The sequence below is a fragment of the Heterocephalus glaber genome, unplaced genomic scaffold, assembly GCF_053883595.1.
Source record: "Heterocephalus glaber isolate CG9 unplaced genomic scaffold, H.glaber_assembly_v1.0 deba00000281, whole genome shotgun sequence".
NCBI classification, from domain to species: Eukaryota; Metazoa; Chordata; class Mammalia; order Rodentia; family Bathyergidae; genus Heterocephalus; species Heterocephalus glaber.
In genome coordinates this window covers 27,027,980-27,043,313 of record NW_028258139.1, presented here as the reverse complement: position 1 = coordinate 27,043,313, position 15,334 = coordinate 27,027,980, and the positions used below count along the sequence as shown (strand labels likewise).

General features: G+C 56.5%; 1 protein-coding gene and 1 long non-coding RNA gene across 47 annotated transcripts in view; one reads left to right on the top strand and one right to left on the bottom strand.

Annotated features, from left to right (window-relative positions):
• The window catches only part of LOC101704262 (uncharacterized), a 223,358-nt gene that overhangs the window by 68,396 nt on the left and 139,628 nt on the right, over positions 1–15,334 (top strand). For 39 of the 46 annotated variants that reach the window (XR_015441455.1, XR_015441464.1, XR_015441435.1 and 36 more), the window contains one exon: positions 14,236–14,473. The exons of 6 other annotated variants lie outside the window; for them this stretch is intronic. Coding sequence is in view for 12 of the 40 variants with exons in the window: in XM_087187850.1 (XP_087043976.1) it covers positions 14,275–14,473 (199 nt within the window). In the remaining 28 variants the exon portion in view is untranslated. Of the gene's footprint in view, positions 1–280; positions 7,071–14,235; positions 14,474–15,334 lie in introns of all 46 variants that reach the window. One more of the 46 variants, XM_087187831.1, reaches the window with a different exon arrangement.
• On the bottom strand, positions 8,697–12,824 carry LOC110347451 (uncharacterized). Its single transcript, XR_002392090.2, has 3 exons — positions 12,078–12,824; positions 10,199–11,593; positions 8,697–10,037 (listed from the first exon to the last, which is right to left on the bottom strand). It is a non-coding gene; the product is annotated as an uncharacterized LOC110347451 (long non-coding RNA).

Below are 15,334 nucleotides of genomic sequence, written 5' to 3'. Positions count from 1 at the left end.
TGGTGGTGAGGTCTTTGAGTCACTCAGAATGGGAGACTGTTAAGCAGCAGCTGGTGAGTAAACAAATAAACACAGCCCCAGACTCAGCTCTGCGCTCACCATGGCCCCAGAAACCCCTGGCGCATGCTCAGGAAACGTGATGATGCTGATAATGAAAATAACTTTCCCGAGGAAGAAATGCTCAGGGAAGTGTCTTTTTGTGGCTCCCTTGATGTCCTAAAGCAGTTCAAACCATTCAGGGCGATTTCTGTCAAATAAAAACATTACATTTTGTCCTCAGCCACCTGCCTGATCCATTGAACCTGGCGCGGTGTAACTCCTGGCTTTTCCTCAAAACCAAGGCAGCCACGATAGAGCAGCTAAAGATACTCTCGAGGGAGGACTTCCGGAACTGCTTCAGAAAGTAGCCAGAATGATGGGAGAAGTGTGTTTAGAGTAAGAGGGTCTGTTTAAGGGAGATTAATGGCAGTTCTTCTTTTACTGTAATAATTAAAAAAATTATTGAAACACTCAACATGGTTTGACTTCTCTTTGTAAGTCCACTGGCTCGGGTTGTGTGATCTGGGGGAATCCTTGGCTTTCTCCGGGCTGTTTTTTCCTGGGGAAGCTGGTCATTATGAAAAGCAGGTCCCCCTCCGCATGACACATAGCAGCCTGAGTCCAGCTCAGCTGTGTGAGCAGGCTGGTGTGGGACTGTCCCGTTTCCAAGGGTAGAGACAGCTAGCACAGCCATGGGACCCGTCATGGGCACTGGGCGCCGGCCCCTCCTCCCTGATGGGGCGGTGGGCCAGGCTTGTGACACTGGCCTGCTGTTGACAGGACGAATGAGTCACTGCTGGGAAAGTGCCAGGGAGCCGCTGGAGTCCCCTCCCTGGAGAGGCAGGGATGCTGCCCAGGGCGCTCCTGAGCCAGGACAGGCAGGCTGTTTTCCTGCAGCGGGGATGCTGTGAGCCCTCTGAGCACTCGGTTCATCTGCTGGAGTCTGGAATCTGCTGTGGAGTTGGGGACAGTTTCTCCGCACAACCTTAGCGATCTGGATCTGAACACAAACCATGAAACCACAAATGGCCTCGTCTCACCTCAGCTGCTAAGGATGTGGCTGCCTTTGGATTATTGCCTCTGAAGGAATTTGAAAGACAGAGATAAAGTGGGGAGTGTGCCGGGCCCCGTGTCCTCCCTCAGAGAAGCGCCTGTGCCGAGCTGGGCAGGGCAGGGCCTGCCTGCCTTTTGGTTCTGTTCCAGCCTGTAAGCAGGCTCAGGCCCGGGCTGCTGTGTGTGCAGCAGTCCTGGTGCAGTTCTTTGCATCCGGGGATGGTGCTGTGTGATCCACTTGCACAGCAGTGGATTTGGGGCTGTTCCCAGGCCTTTGCTGCTGCGCTGCTGGGCTGAGCCCCAGGTGCACGGCTAGGTGGGTGTACGGCTAGGTGTGTGCCCGGAGTGCAGCCCTTCCCAGAGGTGCCTTGCGACGCTCCAGCTGGAACTGTGGGCCTCCTGGGGTTTTTCCTTGAGGCGCGGGAGCTTCTGCAGGGCAAGGCTGGGGGTACCTGGCGCAGCCACTGGCTCAGGCTGGGCGTGAGCGGGACGCATTCCGGGGAGGATCCAGCTTCAGGGTGGAGAAGGCGCAGCATGCGGAGTCCCTCTGCAGGAGCAGCACTTGATCAGCAGAGAGAAAAGATGAAAAAGGAAACGGGAGGCGGGAGGGGTGCAGGCCGGCACTGGTTCTGAACGGAGGGTAAATGAGAGGACCGAGGGAGGCGTCCAGACCTGGCGGCGTGTCTGTCACCAGGCCGGGCACGAAGGTCCCACGTGCCATTGCTGGTGGCCTACAGGGAGCTGGATGTTCAGGGTGGTGAGCAGAGGAAGGCCCTGGGTGGACCCGGGGCCCGCCCTTCCTGGGAAGAGGGGTGGGGACAGAGCGTCACTGTGACTGTGTTCCGAGCCATCTCGGCCAGCAGTGGAGACATCCAGCAAAGCCCACAGTGAGGGACACTTGGGGAACGAACAGGACAGCGATGTGGCCTGACAGGCACCCAGACAGCAGCGGCAGGGCTGCCCAGGAAGGTCGGGAGGAAATTGCAGGAGTGAAGTTTGATGCTGTGGAAAAGCTGGAGACCAAGGGGAGATTGAACAGGGAGTTTGACTGTAAAAAATATGATCAGAAATGGAAAATGTGGGTTTGATAGTGGGAAAGTAACGGTGTGCACACTGACATAATTTTCTTTCTTCTAAACATTTCCCCCAATGATAGAATAATACAAAAAATCTAGAAAGGATTTAGAATGTATAAAAATGGATTGATGGATGGGAAAAAGCCCCATAACCCTGGGCTGGGAGCAGCTCTGCTAACTGTTTCTAGAGCAGTACAAACAGCAGCAGCTGCAAGCAGGCGACCAGCCCGCCTGGCCCAGCTTCCGCCTGCACTCCGGAAGCCACGCCCCACTTGGGCGGTGCTGCGCTTCTCGCCAGGAGGATGCGCAAGGCGGGTGCTAATGTTAGCGCCCTCGTCCGGTCCCGAGGCTGTGTCTGTCTCTGGGCCTTCAGAACACCCACATGGCCCCAGCCTCTGAGACGGGGCCACTTGCCAGGGAGCACACCAGGTTGTGCAGTTAGGGGGAGCAGCTCGTGCTTCCAAGCAGCCGAGACCCAAGGAAGGCGCTGGCCCACTTGGCTGGGGGGTGGGGGGCTCGTGCAGAGACGACTGAGGATTTCCAGGTGGTGATGACAGAGCCTTAGCCCAGGCCCAGTCTTTCGGAGCTGTGGCTCTGCCAGCCTGGCTGCCCATCCGGAAAGGGAGCCTGTGGCAGGACTGGGCGGAGGGTCACACCTGCGCGGCCCAAGCATCGCAGAAGGGGCTGTGTTTGCGTGTGCAGATGCCAGCTGTGGTGGGCTGTCTGGTGCCTGCCTCCTAGGGGAGCAGTTCCTCTGCCCTTGCCCGTCCTGAATCCTGCACACAGGCATCCCGGCAGATGTGTGGGGTCTGACTGCGCCAGCTCTGGTGCATGGCGCCTGAGGTATGGGGCTGGAGGTGGTGCTTCAGCTTCCCCACTCTCTGCTGCTCTGACACACGGCCGAACGGCTTTGGGCCGGGCCTCTCACCTGCCCTCACTGTCTCTGCTGGGGGGTGAGTGGTTTCTGTGCCGAAGACCCCCGTGTGGTGCCCAGGTTATGTGCAGGGAGCCCCCCTCCTCCAGGGCCTGGTAGCGCTTACAATACACCTGAGAGATCTGCACTGCACTCTGTCCCTCCACTCAGCTCAGGGTTGTTGGGTGCCTGAGCACAGGGCAGAGAAATCAAGGTCCCCGCCATTCCCTGGACTCTGTGTGCTTGCGCGCTTCTGGTATTTTACTGGCGTCGTCTCATGGAACTGCTGTCCCAGTCACAGCATGCAGTGAGGTGGCTGTCATCACCTCCGCTTGGCAGGTGAGGGAACCGAGGTCCAGTCAGTTCCCACCCTGGATTTACCTGACGTTGTCGTCCTGCTCTTCTCTGTCGCATGAGAGTGAGCGCAGTGGCTCAGCACTTTCAGGTGACCTCTCAGTGGCTTGGAGGGTCAGGAGCTTGCAGCCGGTTCCACAGCTGGGTCAGGCTCCTCTGTGTGGCAGCTCCTTTCCCCAGTGTGCTTGCACGGAGAGACACCAGTGGTCATGCGCTTGTTTCCAGGGGTCCCTTGTCCTTGTTCCCGTGGGTCCCTTTGCCCTTGATGATAACCGGAGGTAACCTTCTGAGCCAGGGCAAGAGGAGAAAAATATGCCTGGCTGCCAAATGCGGAGTTAAGTAAGCCTTTCCTGGGGGCTAGGGGTTCATCTGCTCTCTACTTAGCACCAAAATAAATCCTCCAAATGGCTGGGAGGTTTCCAGGTGACCTTGCATTTTGAATTCAGATAGCTCTAGCAGTTTTTGTCTTCCTGGATGATAAATATTCAGATAGCCACAAACATCATGGGGAAAGGGGAAACGGGGAACTCAGGCCAAGCAATTGTGCCCTTTGTTGTGGTGAGTGGGTAAGAAATGGCTGAGAGGACTCTCAGCTTCTGATGTGCTCTGCTGTCCCCATGGGCAGGGCATGAAGGGCAGCTCTCTTGCTGCCTGGAGAAGCCAGGACCTTTTGGATGCCCCTATGGTCTGATGTTTGAGTGGTTTCTATGCATCTGTCAAATGTCAAGGTCATGCGCATAATAGGTGAGGGCCTTGGTGTACAGGATTGACGGTCAGATTATCATTTATTAAATACTCACGATGTGGAAGGAGTTGAATAGTGCTTCGGACAGTACCAAGAGGTTCATGCCTATCTTCATGCTACAGGTATGAAACCAGAAGCTCAGGGAGGTTTACCTCCCAGCTAGTAAGGATTAGAAGCAGGGATTCCATCCTTCCCTGGGAATCTTGAGCACATGTTTGCAGGTTGCCACTTTCTGCCCTAGAAATGTCAAAATTTAGTGCAATCCGTGGCAGGGCTGTGGTTCCAGATGGACAGACAGCAGCTGGCTTGGAGGCCCGCAGGGGGCTGAATCCTTGTGTCTCATGGAAGTGACAGGAGCCTGCTATGTTTACAGTCCCGGCAAGGTCTCCGGAAATCATAACCTCGGCCTGCCAGCGCTCTGGAGGATGACAGGAAGTCATACTGCAGCTCCGTTACACTGCTGGGTGGACACCAAGGGGCGTGGGCGGCAGGGCAGTGGGAAGGAGAAAGCCCACTGCAGACGATTCAGGCTCTTGTCAGCGGATTCCTGGCTGTCACACCCGCCCCAGGTGAGCAGATGTGGGAGTTGCAGAGAGATCGTGTGGAATCTTTGTATTTTTCCACAAAGTCCTCAGCATTTAAAGGAGTTTGTTTTCTCAACCAGTCACCCCAGTGATTGTGGATTTTGCCCTTTCCAAGCCAGGATTTGATGGAGGGGATGGTTGGGCAGGAGTGGAGGAAGGGTGGCCACCGGAGGAAAGGAAAAGTGCACATTGTCCACCCAGCCTCTCCCTGATCAGGGCTCCCTGGAACCGGGAACAAGGGGCTGATTCACTGGCTGCAGGGCCTCCCTCGTGGGAAGCCGGCTGGGGCCATGCGCCTTGCAGTGACTGAGGAGGAAATTCCATTTCAGTTATGCTGAGCTGAGCATCGAGCATGGCATTCTCTGCCTTCACTTTATGGCTGCCTCATCTTTTTGGAATTCGCCTTTTTCCTCCTTTTCTTTTTGTGTGTGACAGACTGAGGAGAGCACGTGGTACAACTCCATTAAAAAAAAATGCAGCTAAATTTTTCCTGCTGCACACAGCCCTTTGGCGTGTTCCGGGCTTCATGCTTTAGAGATGGTTGCTGTCAAGGGCCAGGGCTTTGATCTGATTCCTTCGCGCTCAGTCCCTAACTTTGTGGCACTCGTGGTTGTCCGATCCCATCTTCTGGGGCTCTGCAGTTGAGACTGGAGCAGAGGCGTGGGAGTAGGAGCCACCAGCCAGCTGTGTGTGGCCTGGGGAGGCAGTGGGGCCACTGCCACTGTCACAGGCCGACACAGCCAGAGGTGAAAGCTGATACCACACTGCTGGGCAGTTTCTGCCTGTCTCCCTCTCCCAGCCCCACTCACGTTGGCTTTGAACCCTGCTGCAGAGTCTGCAGAGTCCCCTCTGATTTTGCTGGCCGTTAGTTGCCCTGTCCATTTTTGGAGACAGGGTCTTGCTGATTTCCCCGGGCATTGGAAGTTGTGATCCTCCTGCCTCAGCCTCCTGGGTAGCTAGGAGTATAGGTGTGTAGTGTTGCACCAGGCTCTGCCCTGTCCTCTTGCTTCATGGACACTTTTCTCTCTTCTCCCTGGCAGCGGCTGCCTCGGTGGCTCTGTGTGTTCTCGGGCCCATGAGCATTCCTGACAGAAGCACAGCTTGATCCACCGTGTGTTGCGGAGCCCTCGATGTGGGCTCATCACGTTCGCCGGCGAATGAGACTCTGCAGAAGGCTGGCGGGGATTTAGAAAGCAAAGGAGATGGGGCCCTGCAGGCCACTTGCCCCGCTTGCAAGTGGCTGCTGTTTGCAGTTTAGTTTCAGTGAGTGTAAGCAGCGGCCTGCGTGTTCTTGGGGAATTCCTGCCAAGCCGAGCTTCCCCTCCTCGCAGCACCGGATGACGTCACAGGAAGACACCACGTGGGAGCGCGAGGGGCTGCATCTTAGGGAGAGAATGCGGGGTTGGAATCCGTGACTTCGTGACTTGTTTGCATGCGAGCCGGGTGCTTACTTCTTCAAGCCTCAGCTTCCCCAGCTGCAAAACGGGAGGGACAGTAGTGCTTACCTCCGGAGGATTTCCAGGAGAATTGGGACGGGCATGCTCGGTGCTGAGCTGCGAGGGAGCTCTCCGGGGTGGCCCACTGGCAGCTGGTGCCCTTGGTGGTCTGGTCCTTAAGGATCACTGTCCCCAGCAGGCATGGTGATGGTAGGATGGGGCGAGGTGGAGACCCGGGGGTGAACGAGGCATACCCTCCCCTGCAGGGGCCCTCGCGATTCTCCTCCGGACGGCAGTGGCAGCCAGCTGGAGAGCAGCTTCCTACAGAAAATACATGACCAGGTTTTGGAAGCAGACAGAAGCAGGCCGTGGTGCTGCTTTCCTTGTAGGGCGACTTGTGGGATTGGAGGTGCCCTGCGGCCCCAGCGAGGGGGAGGCCGCTCATGGATGGGTGGGGTTTCCAGGGGGAGGAGGCACCAGTGCAGTGTGGGTCTCCGGGCAGCACATCCACCTGCAGCTGTAGTGAGAGCAGCTCTGCTCCCCGAAGCTGGAGGAGCCGTCCTGCTTGCTGAGGCGGGAGGACTGGGTCCCTGGGCTGTTCAGGAGCCCCAGGGTGAGGGAAAGGGGTGGGGTCAGAGGTGGCACTCGGGAAGCCGCTTTTTGTTCCTTTACAAATTGAGCAGTTAGAACCCCAAATCTAAAATCTGGGCTGCCTCAGCTTCTCTGAGCCCTGGGGTCCTCATCTGCAGACTGGGGTGGGGGCAGAGCCTCTTCTGTGGGTCAGTGTGAAATCCGGACCTAAAAGGTTGTGGGAAGGGGACAAAGAAGGCTGATTTCCCTCCGGATCTTCCCAGCTCTCTTCTCTTACTGGTAAGTGTTGCATAGGCGATACATGAAACCTGTAGCAGTCAGTTAAATTAAATGGCTTCCTGAGGATGCTAATTAGATTAGTAACTAATAATCATATCTGGCATTCGTTTAGTGCTTATTAACCCCTGGGCCATCAAAATTAGGTCTCATCTGCTGTGTAATTTAATTCCTGTAATAATCCTAGGGAATAATGTTGTAATTAGCCCCATTTTACAAATGAGAAAACTGAAAGATCAGAGAGGCTAAATGCAGTGTCTGAGGTCACACAGCTAAAAGTGGCCGAGCTGTTATTCCAGGCCCAGCAGGCTGGCTCCAGAGTGTGTGCTGTTGAGCACTGTACTTGCCCGCCTGCTGGAGTGAGGCAGGGGAGTGGGGTGGAGGTGGGGCGAGGCATGGACTGACTGCTCATTGCATGTGGTACAGTAGAAATCTTTGCAAGGCTGTTCTGCAATGGAACGTGGGGGTCAGGCTGGGAGGACTGGGGAGGGACGGGATGCGGTCCCAGAGGCGGGAGGCATCTCAGGTCACCCGGGAGGCGGGGCAGGCTGTCCTGCAGGCTGGGCGGCCTCCGCTCCTGTGCACCGCTCCTCTCTGTATCCCTGCCCACAGCCAAGGCCTTGGGTCTAGACCCTGCTCCCCGGCTGGGACGGCCCAGGGCTGTGCGGTGACGCAGTGCATGGCCTGTCTGCCTGGCGGCCTGCCCTTGCCTGCCCAGCCTTGCAGAGGGGCCGTGAGGAGCCAAGCGACCATGCTGGCCCCTGGAAAGTGGGGCTGAGGCCCTCAGGGGACGCAGAGCCTCGGGCTGCTGTGCCCAGGCACTGCCTGGGCTCTTTGCTTCCGCCTCTTTCTGCGAGTCCTGCACTCCCTGTGTTCAGAGGAGGAAGGTGAGGCCTGGCAGGCTGAGGCGCTTACAAAGCCTGGCCTGCCTGCCAGTGGCGTGCAGTGGTCTCCGTCTGTCTGGTGGCCTCAGGCTTCTGCACACTTCTGTGGGCACCGCTGAGCATTTTCTGTCATGCTCGGGGCAGGTGCCGTGTGACATCCTGGCTCCTTTTGGCCTGAGGCCCCCTTTGCTTGGGCGAGGCCAGGGCAGACCAAGCAGCTTTTTGTTCTGGAACGGTTTTAAATGAACCTGGGTGCCACGCGCAGCTGGGGCGTGGGTTCTCAGGATAAAGAGTGGGTACAGTTCCAGGAGGCAGTTGGTGCTGGGCGGGTGGCCAGGGGAGCCGCTGTGGGTGGAACTCTGGATTTGAGTGACCCTGTTAGGGGAGCCTTTGGGTGCTCCTTTCTCTGAGGGGACGTTAGTTCCCCCAGGTCCAGTGTATTTTAAAAGTCTGGGATCCCACAACTCAAGCACTGGGAACTGGCTGTCAGCTTGCTGTGTAGAAGCTGCCACTGCACACCAGGAACCTTAGGGAGAAGATTGTTTATTTTGCTGAAAATTACATAGTAACAGGGAGGTGCATTCTGGGCACCTGGGCAGGTCCAGTGAGCGGGTGCAGTGGGCCCCTCAAGGTTGTGAAGAGCAGGAGGTTAATGCCGGCCAGGGTGGCTCCAGCCTCTTGGGTGATGGAGGCTGTGTTACTTACTTCTCACTTGTTGCTGAGACAAAATACCCAACACGCAAAGTTAGAGGGGAAGGGGTTTATTAGGCTCACAGTCTGTAGAGGTTTCAGTCCATATTGTCTTACTCCAAGGCAGAGCTGCAACAGTTCACTTTGGCAGAAGACAGCAAAAGCAGCCGGGGACCTTACCAGTGTCTTTCTGCCCCCTTTTGTCTTATTCACACTCCTTCAGGCGGGCAGCACTCACACCCTTCATCCTGGTGCCCTCGGGCCTAGCATTGCACCATGAATCAGTCACACACTCTGGATTCAGCCACCTCTGGGAGAGCATGGGGCGCTGAGGGGACAGCTAGACCCAGGACACACAGAGGAGGAGCAGTTAAGCCCGACACCCCATGGGGACACTGCACCTTGGGTAGGTCCAGGATGCCCACGGGTGGTCTGCGGTCCTTGCCAGGCGTTGGCAGACCCTGCCAGGCAGAGCTGTCCAGTCCAGGCCCCCGCCCCCGAGCATTTCCTCTTCTCCAGCCACTAGGGAAATGGAAACAGCTGGCCACGAAGTCCTTGAAATCACCTAGCCAGGCAGTCTGTGCAGGTCTAAGTGGTTTTAAGTCCCCAACAGCCTTTCTTCTGGACATGCATCTCGCTCTCATGACCCCCAGAGCCCCGGCAGCCTTTGCAAGGGGAGGACTGGGGTGCATGCGGGCTCTGGCCACGCTGGCCACGCATGCAGTCTGCCGCCCAGGGCCTCACAGGACTCCGTGGCTCCTGCTGCCCCGGGTGAGGACACTGAGGCGGCATTTGCATTCGCCGAACACTTGCCCAACTGTCCCTTGGGCACAAAAGCCCAAACCACTCAGATGAAAGTGGTAAAGGAAAGCACGTTATGCTGGGCAGGCATGCATGTGTCTAGCGAGTGCGGGAGAGGATGCTCACCGTCACTGGTCATTAGGGAAAAGCAAACTAATCCACAAGATCTGGCCCCCTTTGTCCCCACCAGGATGACTGTGATCAGCAGCAGCAGTAGAAAACCAGTGCGGGCAAGGACCCAGAGTGGGAGCAGGTGGGCCCTGGTGCTGGCTGTGGGCGAGTGCGAGTGCAGCCTCACGGGAAAGGGCTGCAGCATCCGACCTGGCATTCTACGAGTCCGCGTGCATTTGAGAGAGCTGAAAACAGGTCTGTGCAGAAACTCGCACTCAGGTGTTGGTCGCAGCAGGGCCCGCAGCAGCCGCGGGATAGAAAGGGCCCTTGTCTGTGTCTGCTGACGGCAGAGTGAGATGGCTCAGCCGCCATTAGATGGTGAGATGCACCGGGCCGGCAGTGGCGTGGCGAGCCTTGAGCAGCCTGTGCTGTGTGGACGCTCACACGTGCAGTTCCATTTTTATGAGATGTAGAACTGGCCACTCTACGAAAACACAAAGCGCGTTAGTGGGGGAGCGGAGCGGGTAAGGAACAACTGCTCAGTGGATTCAAGGGTTTATTTTGGGGCAGTGGAAATGTTGCAGAGCTAGAGGCGCTGGATGTTCAGTACTGTGGGTGTGCTAACAGTGCCACTGGATTACCTACCTTCACCTGGTTAACCGGATGTCCTGTGGAGTGAACAGCAGTGGATGACACTTCCCTGGGGCTCAAGGAGGAAATAAGGAGCACTCCATTCACACCAGACACGGACACGGAGCCCCTGGACCTGTCGGGAGGGCACAGGCCTGTTATTCCACTTGAAGACGGGCGCTGGAGGCTCAGGGAACACTTTGCCGCCTGCAGTGGCTCCGCTGAGTGGACCCAGGGATGGTCTGACTCCGTAACGTGGTTTGCTTACTTCTCTAGAGTTTCCAGAGACTGCTTTGCTTTGCTTTGCTTCTTGGCTTGTACTAAGAACAACCCTGAATACTCAGGATGCAGCTCCTGACTCCGGAGAGTTCAGTCAGTGCCTTCTGTGCAGTGCTTGCCCAGAGCTTTCTGCATGTCCACATCCTCAGCGACCCATCCCACCTTGGCTACCAGGCCAGCACTGACTCCTCACATCACACTCAAGGTGGGCAGAGATGTGTAGGCAAAAGAAAGTAGAAGATGAGGACCACTGATGTACTGTGTGATCGTGGGTGGTCTCTTCAACCTCGGTTTCCCCAGATGTGCAGTGGGGGAGCATGAGAACACTCATCTGACGGCTTCCCGGGTGGTGATGGATTATAGGCGTCCATATCCAGGCAAATGCTTGCCCACCGAAGAGCACCATCTGTGTGCGGCCAGCCGGTGTGCGTGGTTGGTTGATAGATCATCTTGGCTCAAATCAAGCTCTGGCTTCCTGTGTACTCAGCAGAGAGCAGGTCCCAACTCCAAAACCCGGGCTGGAGCCCTGTGCTCGGTGCTCAGTCACACACAGCCTGTCGCATGAACACGCGGATGAGAGAGCAGCAGGCAGTCAGTGATCTGAGTTATGGGCTTGGTCTGGGATCAGAGGAGATTCCTGTCCTTTATATGTGCTCAGCCCAGAACCAAGTGCATAGCAGTAGTCTTAGAATGATACTCTGTATTCTCATGGCCAAGTGGGAGACAGGAATTCCTTCAGGTCTCTGGCTTTGGGCTGCTTTTCCTGTCATAGCAGAAGGTACTGCAGGAAGCCAGGGGAGAGACCATCCGGGGGCTCCACCTTGGTGAGGGTGTGGCACTCCGGGGGGGGGGGGTTGTGGGCTGCCACCTTGCCCTTGGCCTTAAAGACAGGAGCCCGGTGCGCTTCCTTCCCTGTAGCCCACTTCTGGGTTCCACCCAGTGTTAGGAGCATTGAGCGGAAGGCTTGGAGTTGCAGGTCAAAGCCAGGGCTGCCATGGACACACTGGGGAGTCTGAGTCTCACTTGGGTTCCGATGGTGGTAGATTCTTCTGACTCGTGTCCCTGTGGGTCCTGTCCCCTTCAGCCATGTGATGTGGACAGTGGTTCATGTTGCAGTCCCAGTTTTCTCATCTACAGAATCAGAAGTGCAGATGAGATTTAGAGGTTCTCTCTCGTGTTCCTTTTGGCCCAGAGCCCCATGATTCTGGCGGTCCAGAGTTGGCGTGTTTGACATCCCTAATTGTAATCCTCTTCTCTCTGCCCCTTTTCTGCCTGTAGCCACATCCATCTACCCACCTTTCCATCTTCCTGCCAATCACCCACACACTCATCCATCACCCTCCATCCACCTCTTCCCCCGCCCATCCTCAGCGCACTCACCCCTCACTCACCTGTCATCCGTCTGACCTGCTGTCCATCCATACACTGCCCAACCACACGCCTCCTTCTATTAACTACCCTTTACTATCAGGGCTCTTGCTCAGCGCTGAAGAACAGAAAGACTAAAACGGGCTCTTACTGGCTCAGGGCTCAGAGTCAAAGTCAGATGTCCTAAGTGCTGGAATTAATTCAGAAATGTGCAGGCTGCTCTGGTGGCCACAGAGGAAGCCCCTACCTGCTCGGGATCCCTCTAACAAGGACACAGCCCGCTGTCTTCTGGGGCCCCAGGACAGGGGAGCCATGTCAGTGGCCTCAGGTGGCCTCTGTGATCACAGGCATCTGTGATGTGGAGTCCTCAGTTGCTGCCTCGGCTGCAGGAAGAGAGAAAGAGGGAAGAAAGAGAGAAACCAGTCAGCGCCCTGCACACTTGGCCTGTGGTCCCAACCTCTGCTTCCTGGAGCTGCAGGCGGTGTGTGGGAGGGCAGCAGTGGCCTGGCTGGCCCAGAAAAGAGCAGAGCCCGCCGTCCCACAGGGAGAGGGCTCGGTGGTTCTGAGGGGGACACTGGTATGGGCCCGTCCACCCAGTCTCTGCAGGGGAGCTCATGGACAAAGCAGTGTCTCTAATAAGCAGCCTGCTCGCCCCATGGCGATGAAAGGCTGTGCGGGAGCGGGTAATTTGGGGTTTATCGATAAAAGCGTTGACATTTGTGCCCAGATCTCGTGCGCACTGAGGCGCTGCCTTTCATCTCTGCTATCAAAGCCCGGCTGCCCTTGGCATGCCTCAGGGTGGCCAGAGCCACCGGAATCGAGCATGGGCCAGTAGTGGAATGGAGAGCAAATGGTGGAGAGGCCCTGGGAGGCAGCAGATGGAGGAGTGGAGACAGCAGAGGCAAGTCTGGCCAGCCTGGCTGGGGCTTCACTGCATCCGCAGGGGAGAGCCTGTGGAGAGCGTGGCCTGGGGAGCTGGGGGTTCCTGGCTGGGTGCCTGTTAGGGCCCCTCACTGTGCAAATGCAGACATCTCTCACGCTGTCTCATCTGCCCTCATTTGTCAGTGAGAATAGCAGAATGACGTTACGCGGTGGCCTCGGCCTTCACAGCTTGTCTTGTGCACAAGCTGGAGCCAGGGAGTCCTCGGCAGTGTCCCTGCCTCTGTTGTAATCGATACCCTTGAGGACCGGGGCTAGGGGCTTGGTTCCTCATCTGTTTCCTTGCTATGCTTTGTGTCGCTGGCCTCCCACAAATGGCTGGCAGATGCTGGGCGAAGAGAGGCCGCTTGGCTTGTCACCCGCACAGCTCTCCGGCTCTGTGATGAGCGCGTATGTGAGAGCGAGTGAGTTGCTTGCTTTGGTCTCTGAGTAGCCTGGGTGCTACAGCCTTTCCCACTGTGCATCCCAGCGAGTGAATGCCCGCCCGCCCGCGACATGGCTGTGCAGAGTCCCTGCTGCAGGCCCCGGTAGCCGCGCACAAGTTGAATGCCTGGGCAGCAGCCTGTCTGTTCCCATGGCCCAGGGACACCTCCACAGATGGGATAGCACTCTGCCGGAAGACGAGCAGTGGTTCCAGGTCCTTCCTTCGAGTAGGGGGCCTTCTCCCAGCCCCCTGAGCGCTGACAGAGCAGAGCCCTCCGACACGGAGGGGCCTCTCACTGGGATTGCTCTGAGTCCCAGGACCTGCCTGGCCTCTGCTTCTGGGACAGAGGGCAGTGAAGCCTAGGGAGGCTTGTGTGACTTTCGTTATAATGGCCCCGGCCGTAGTACCAGGGCTGGCATTTGGCTGCTGTGGGGCAAATGCGTGTGCCCATCACAGGCCAACGAGCCATGTGTTCCCTGTGTTCCTCCTTGATGCTGATTATTTGAGAGATAAGGAGATGACTTCTCCTACATGTGTGTGGAAGAGATTCAGGTGACAGCCACTTCCTCTTGTTGGGGAGAAAGTTATTTGTCAAGCCATGTGGTCAGCTTGCCTGGGCTTCTGCAGGGGGCTTCGAGGGTGTCTCTGAGAGTCCTGTCTCTCACGTTCCTCCAGTCTGAGGTTCTGCCCCTCCCCTGAGCAGCCTCCAGGCTCTGCTGGTCACTGGTGTGGGATGGCGGAGAGGAGGTTGGGCTGCCTCATTTCCACCCCCCTGGAAGAGCTCCTGGCCTCTTTTGGGGTCCTCCAGCCATGGTCTCACTCCTGCTGTTATATCAGCAGTTTGGGGGTCCCGGATCTTACCCCATTTGCTAGGAGACAGTGGCAGGCAGTCACCGAGCAGGATGATACACCTTTAGACAGGGTGGGATCCAAATCCCTTGGCTCTGCTCCTCTGGCCTTCACTCTTCCCCAGCCCCCCAGCAACCGTTCATGTCTCAGCCATCCAGAAATCAAGGGTTTCTTTACATCTGTGTTCCTGCAGGCCTCGATCACACAGGGCACCAGGTGAGAAAATGTGCTCATGAACAAATCGCCGACACCCAGCGTGCCCGCGTCCCACAGTGACCAGTTGCTCACGGAGACATCGGCCAGTGCGCTGCAGGAGCAGCAGCAGCTCCCTCCCGGCTTAACCCGTGCTGCACGGCCCCTCTGCGAAGCAACCCGGCCAAGGCCCAGCTCACCTGCAGGCTGGGCCAGGAAGCCTGGCTCCCTAGACGCAGGTCTGTGCTCTGTTTCCTACCAGCTGTGTGTCTTTGGGCAAGTTAGTGAACGTGTCTGACCTACATGCTCACAGACCTGCTTTCTAGGGTGATCACGGGCCCAGAACAGTGCTTTCTGGCACGTGGGAAATGCTCTTTAGTGTTAGCTATTAATACTGGTGCAGTTGTGTGGCCGTTGAATATTACATAAACCGATGAAAATGAGTCCTACAGTTAAGAGTTGTCCTGTGAGAACTAAGTGTAGTATTTTGGAAAGAATGGATAATGTTGATTTACACAAAAGTAACCAAATGACTTGGAGATAAAAAGTAAGAAAAAATTACAAAACAATAAGGAGTCTGTATCCCATGTGCTTTGCATCCAGGTCTGGTCCCCCTAAAGAGGTCGAAAGCTAGATGTGATGGTGTGACCTGTAGTCCCAGCTCCTTGGGAGGCTGATGCATTAGGATTGCTTGAGCCCAGGAGTTCAAGACCAGACTCAAAGTGGGAAATCCTGCTCTTCAGCTGGTGATACATGTGCAACTCTGAGAGAATGTTTAGGTGTCAGTACTTTTCACAGTAGTGTGCTTTTTAAAGAAATGCCAGTGGTGAAGTTGGGTAATGGGCTTGTTCTCCCCAAGGCAGATAAGCCACACTGACTGCAGATTTCCCTGGGGTGGGCAGAGGGCTGGAGGGGCTGTGTCTTAAGTTACTTTTCTCCTTGCGGAGACAAAATTACCCACACCCAGAGTTAAAAGAGGAAAGGTTTTTATTTGGCTCACAGTTTGTGGAAGTTTCAGTCCACAGTTGGCTGGCTACAAGGCAGGATGGCATGGAGAGGGGCATTGCAGAGGAGAAACGGTTCATGGTGGGCAGAAGGCA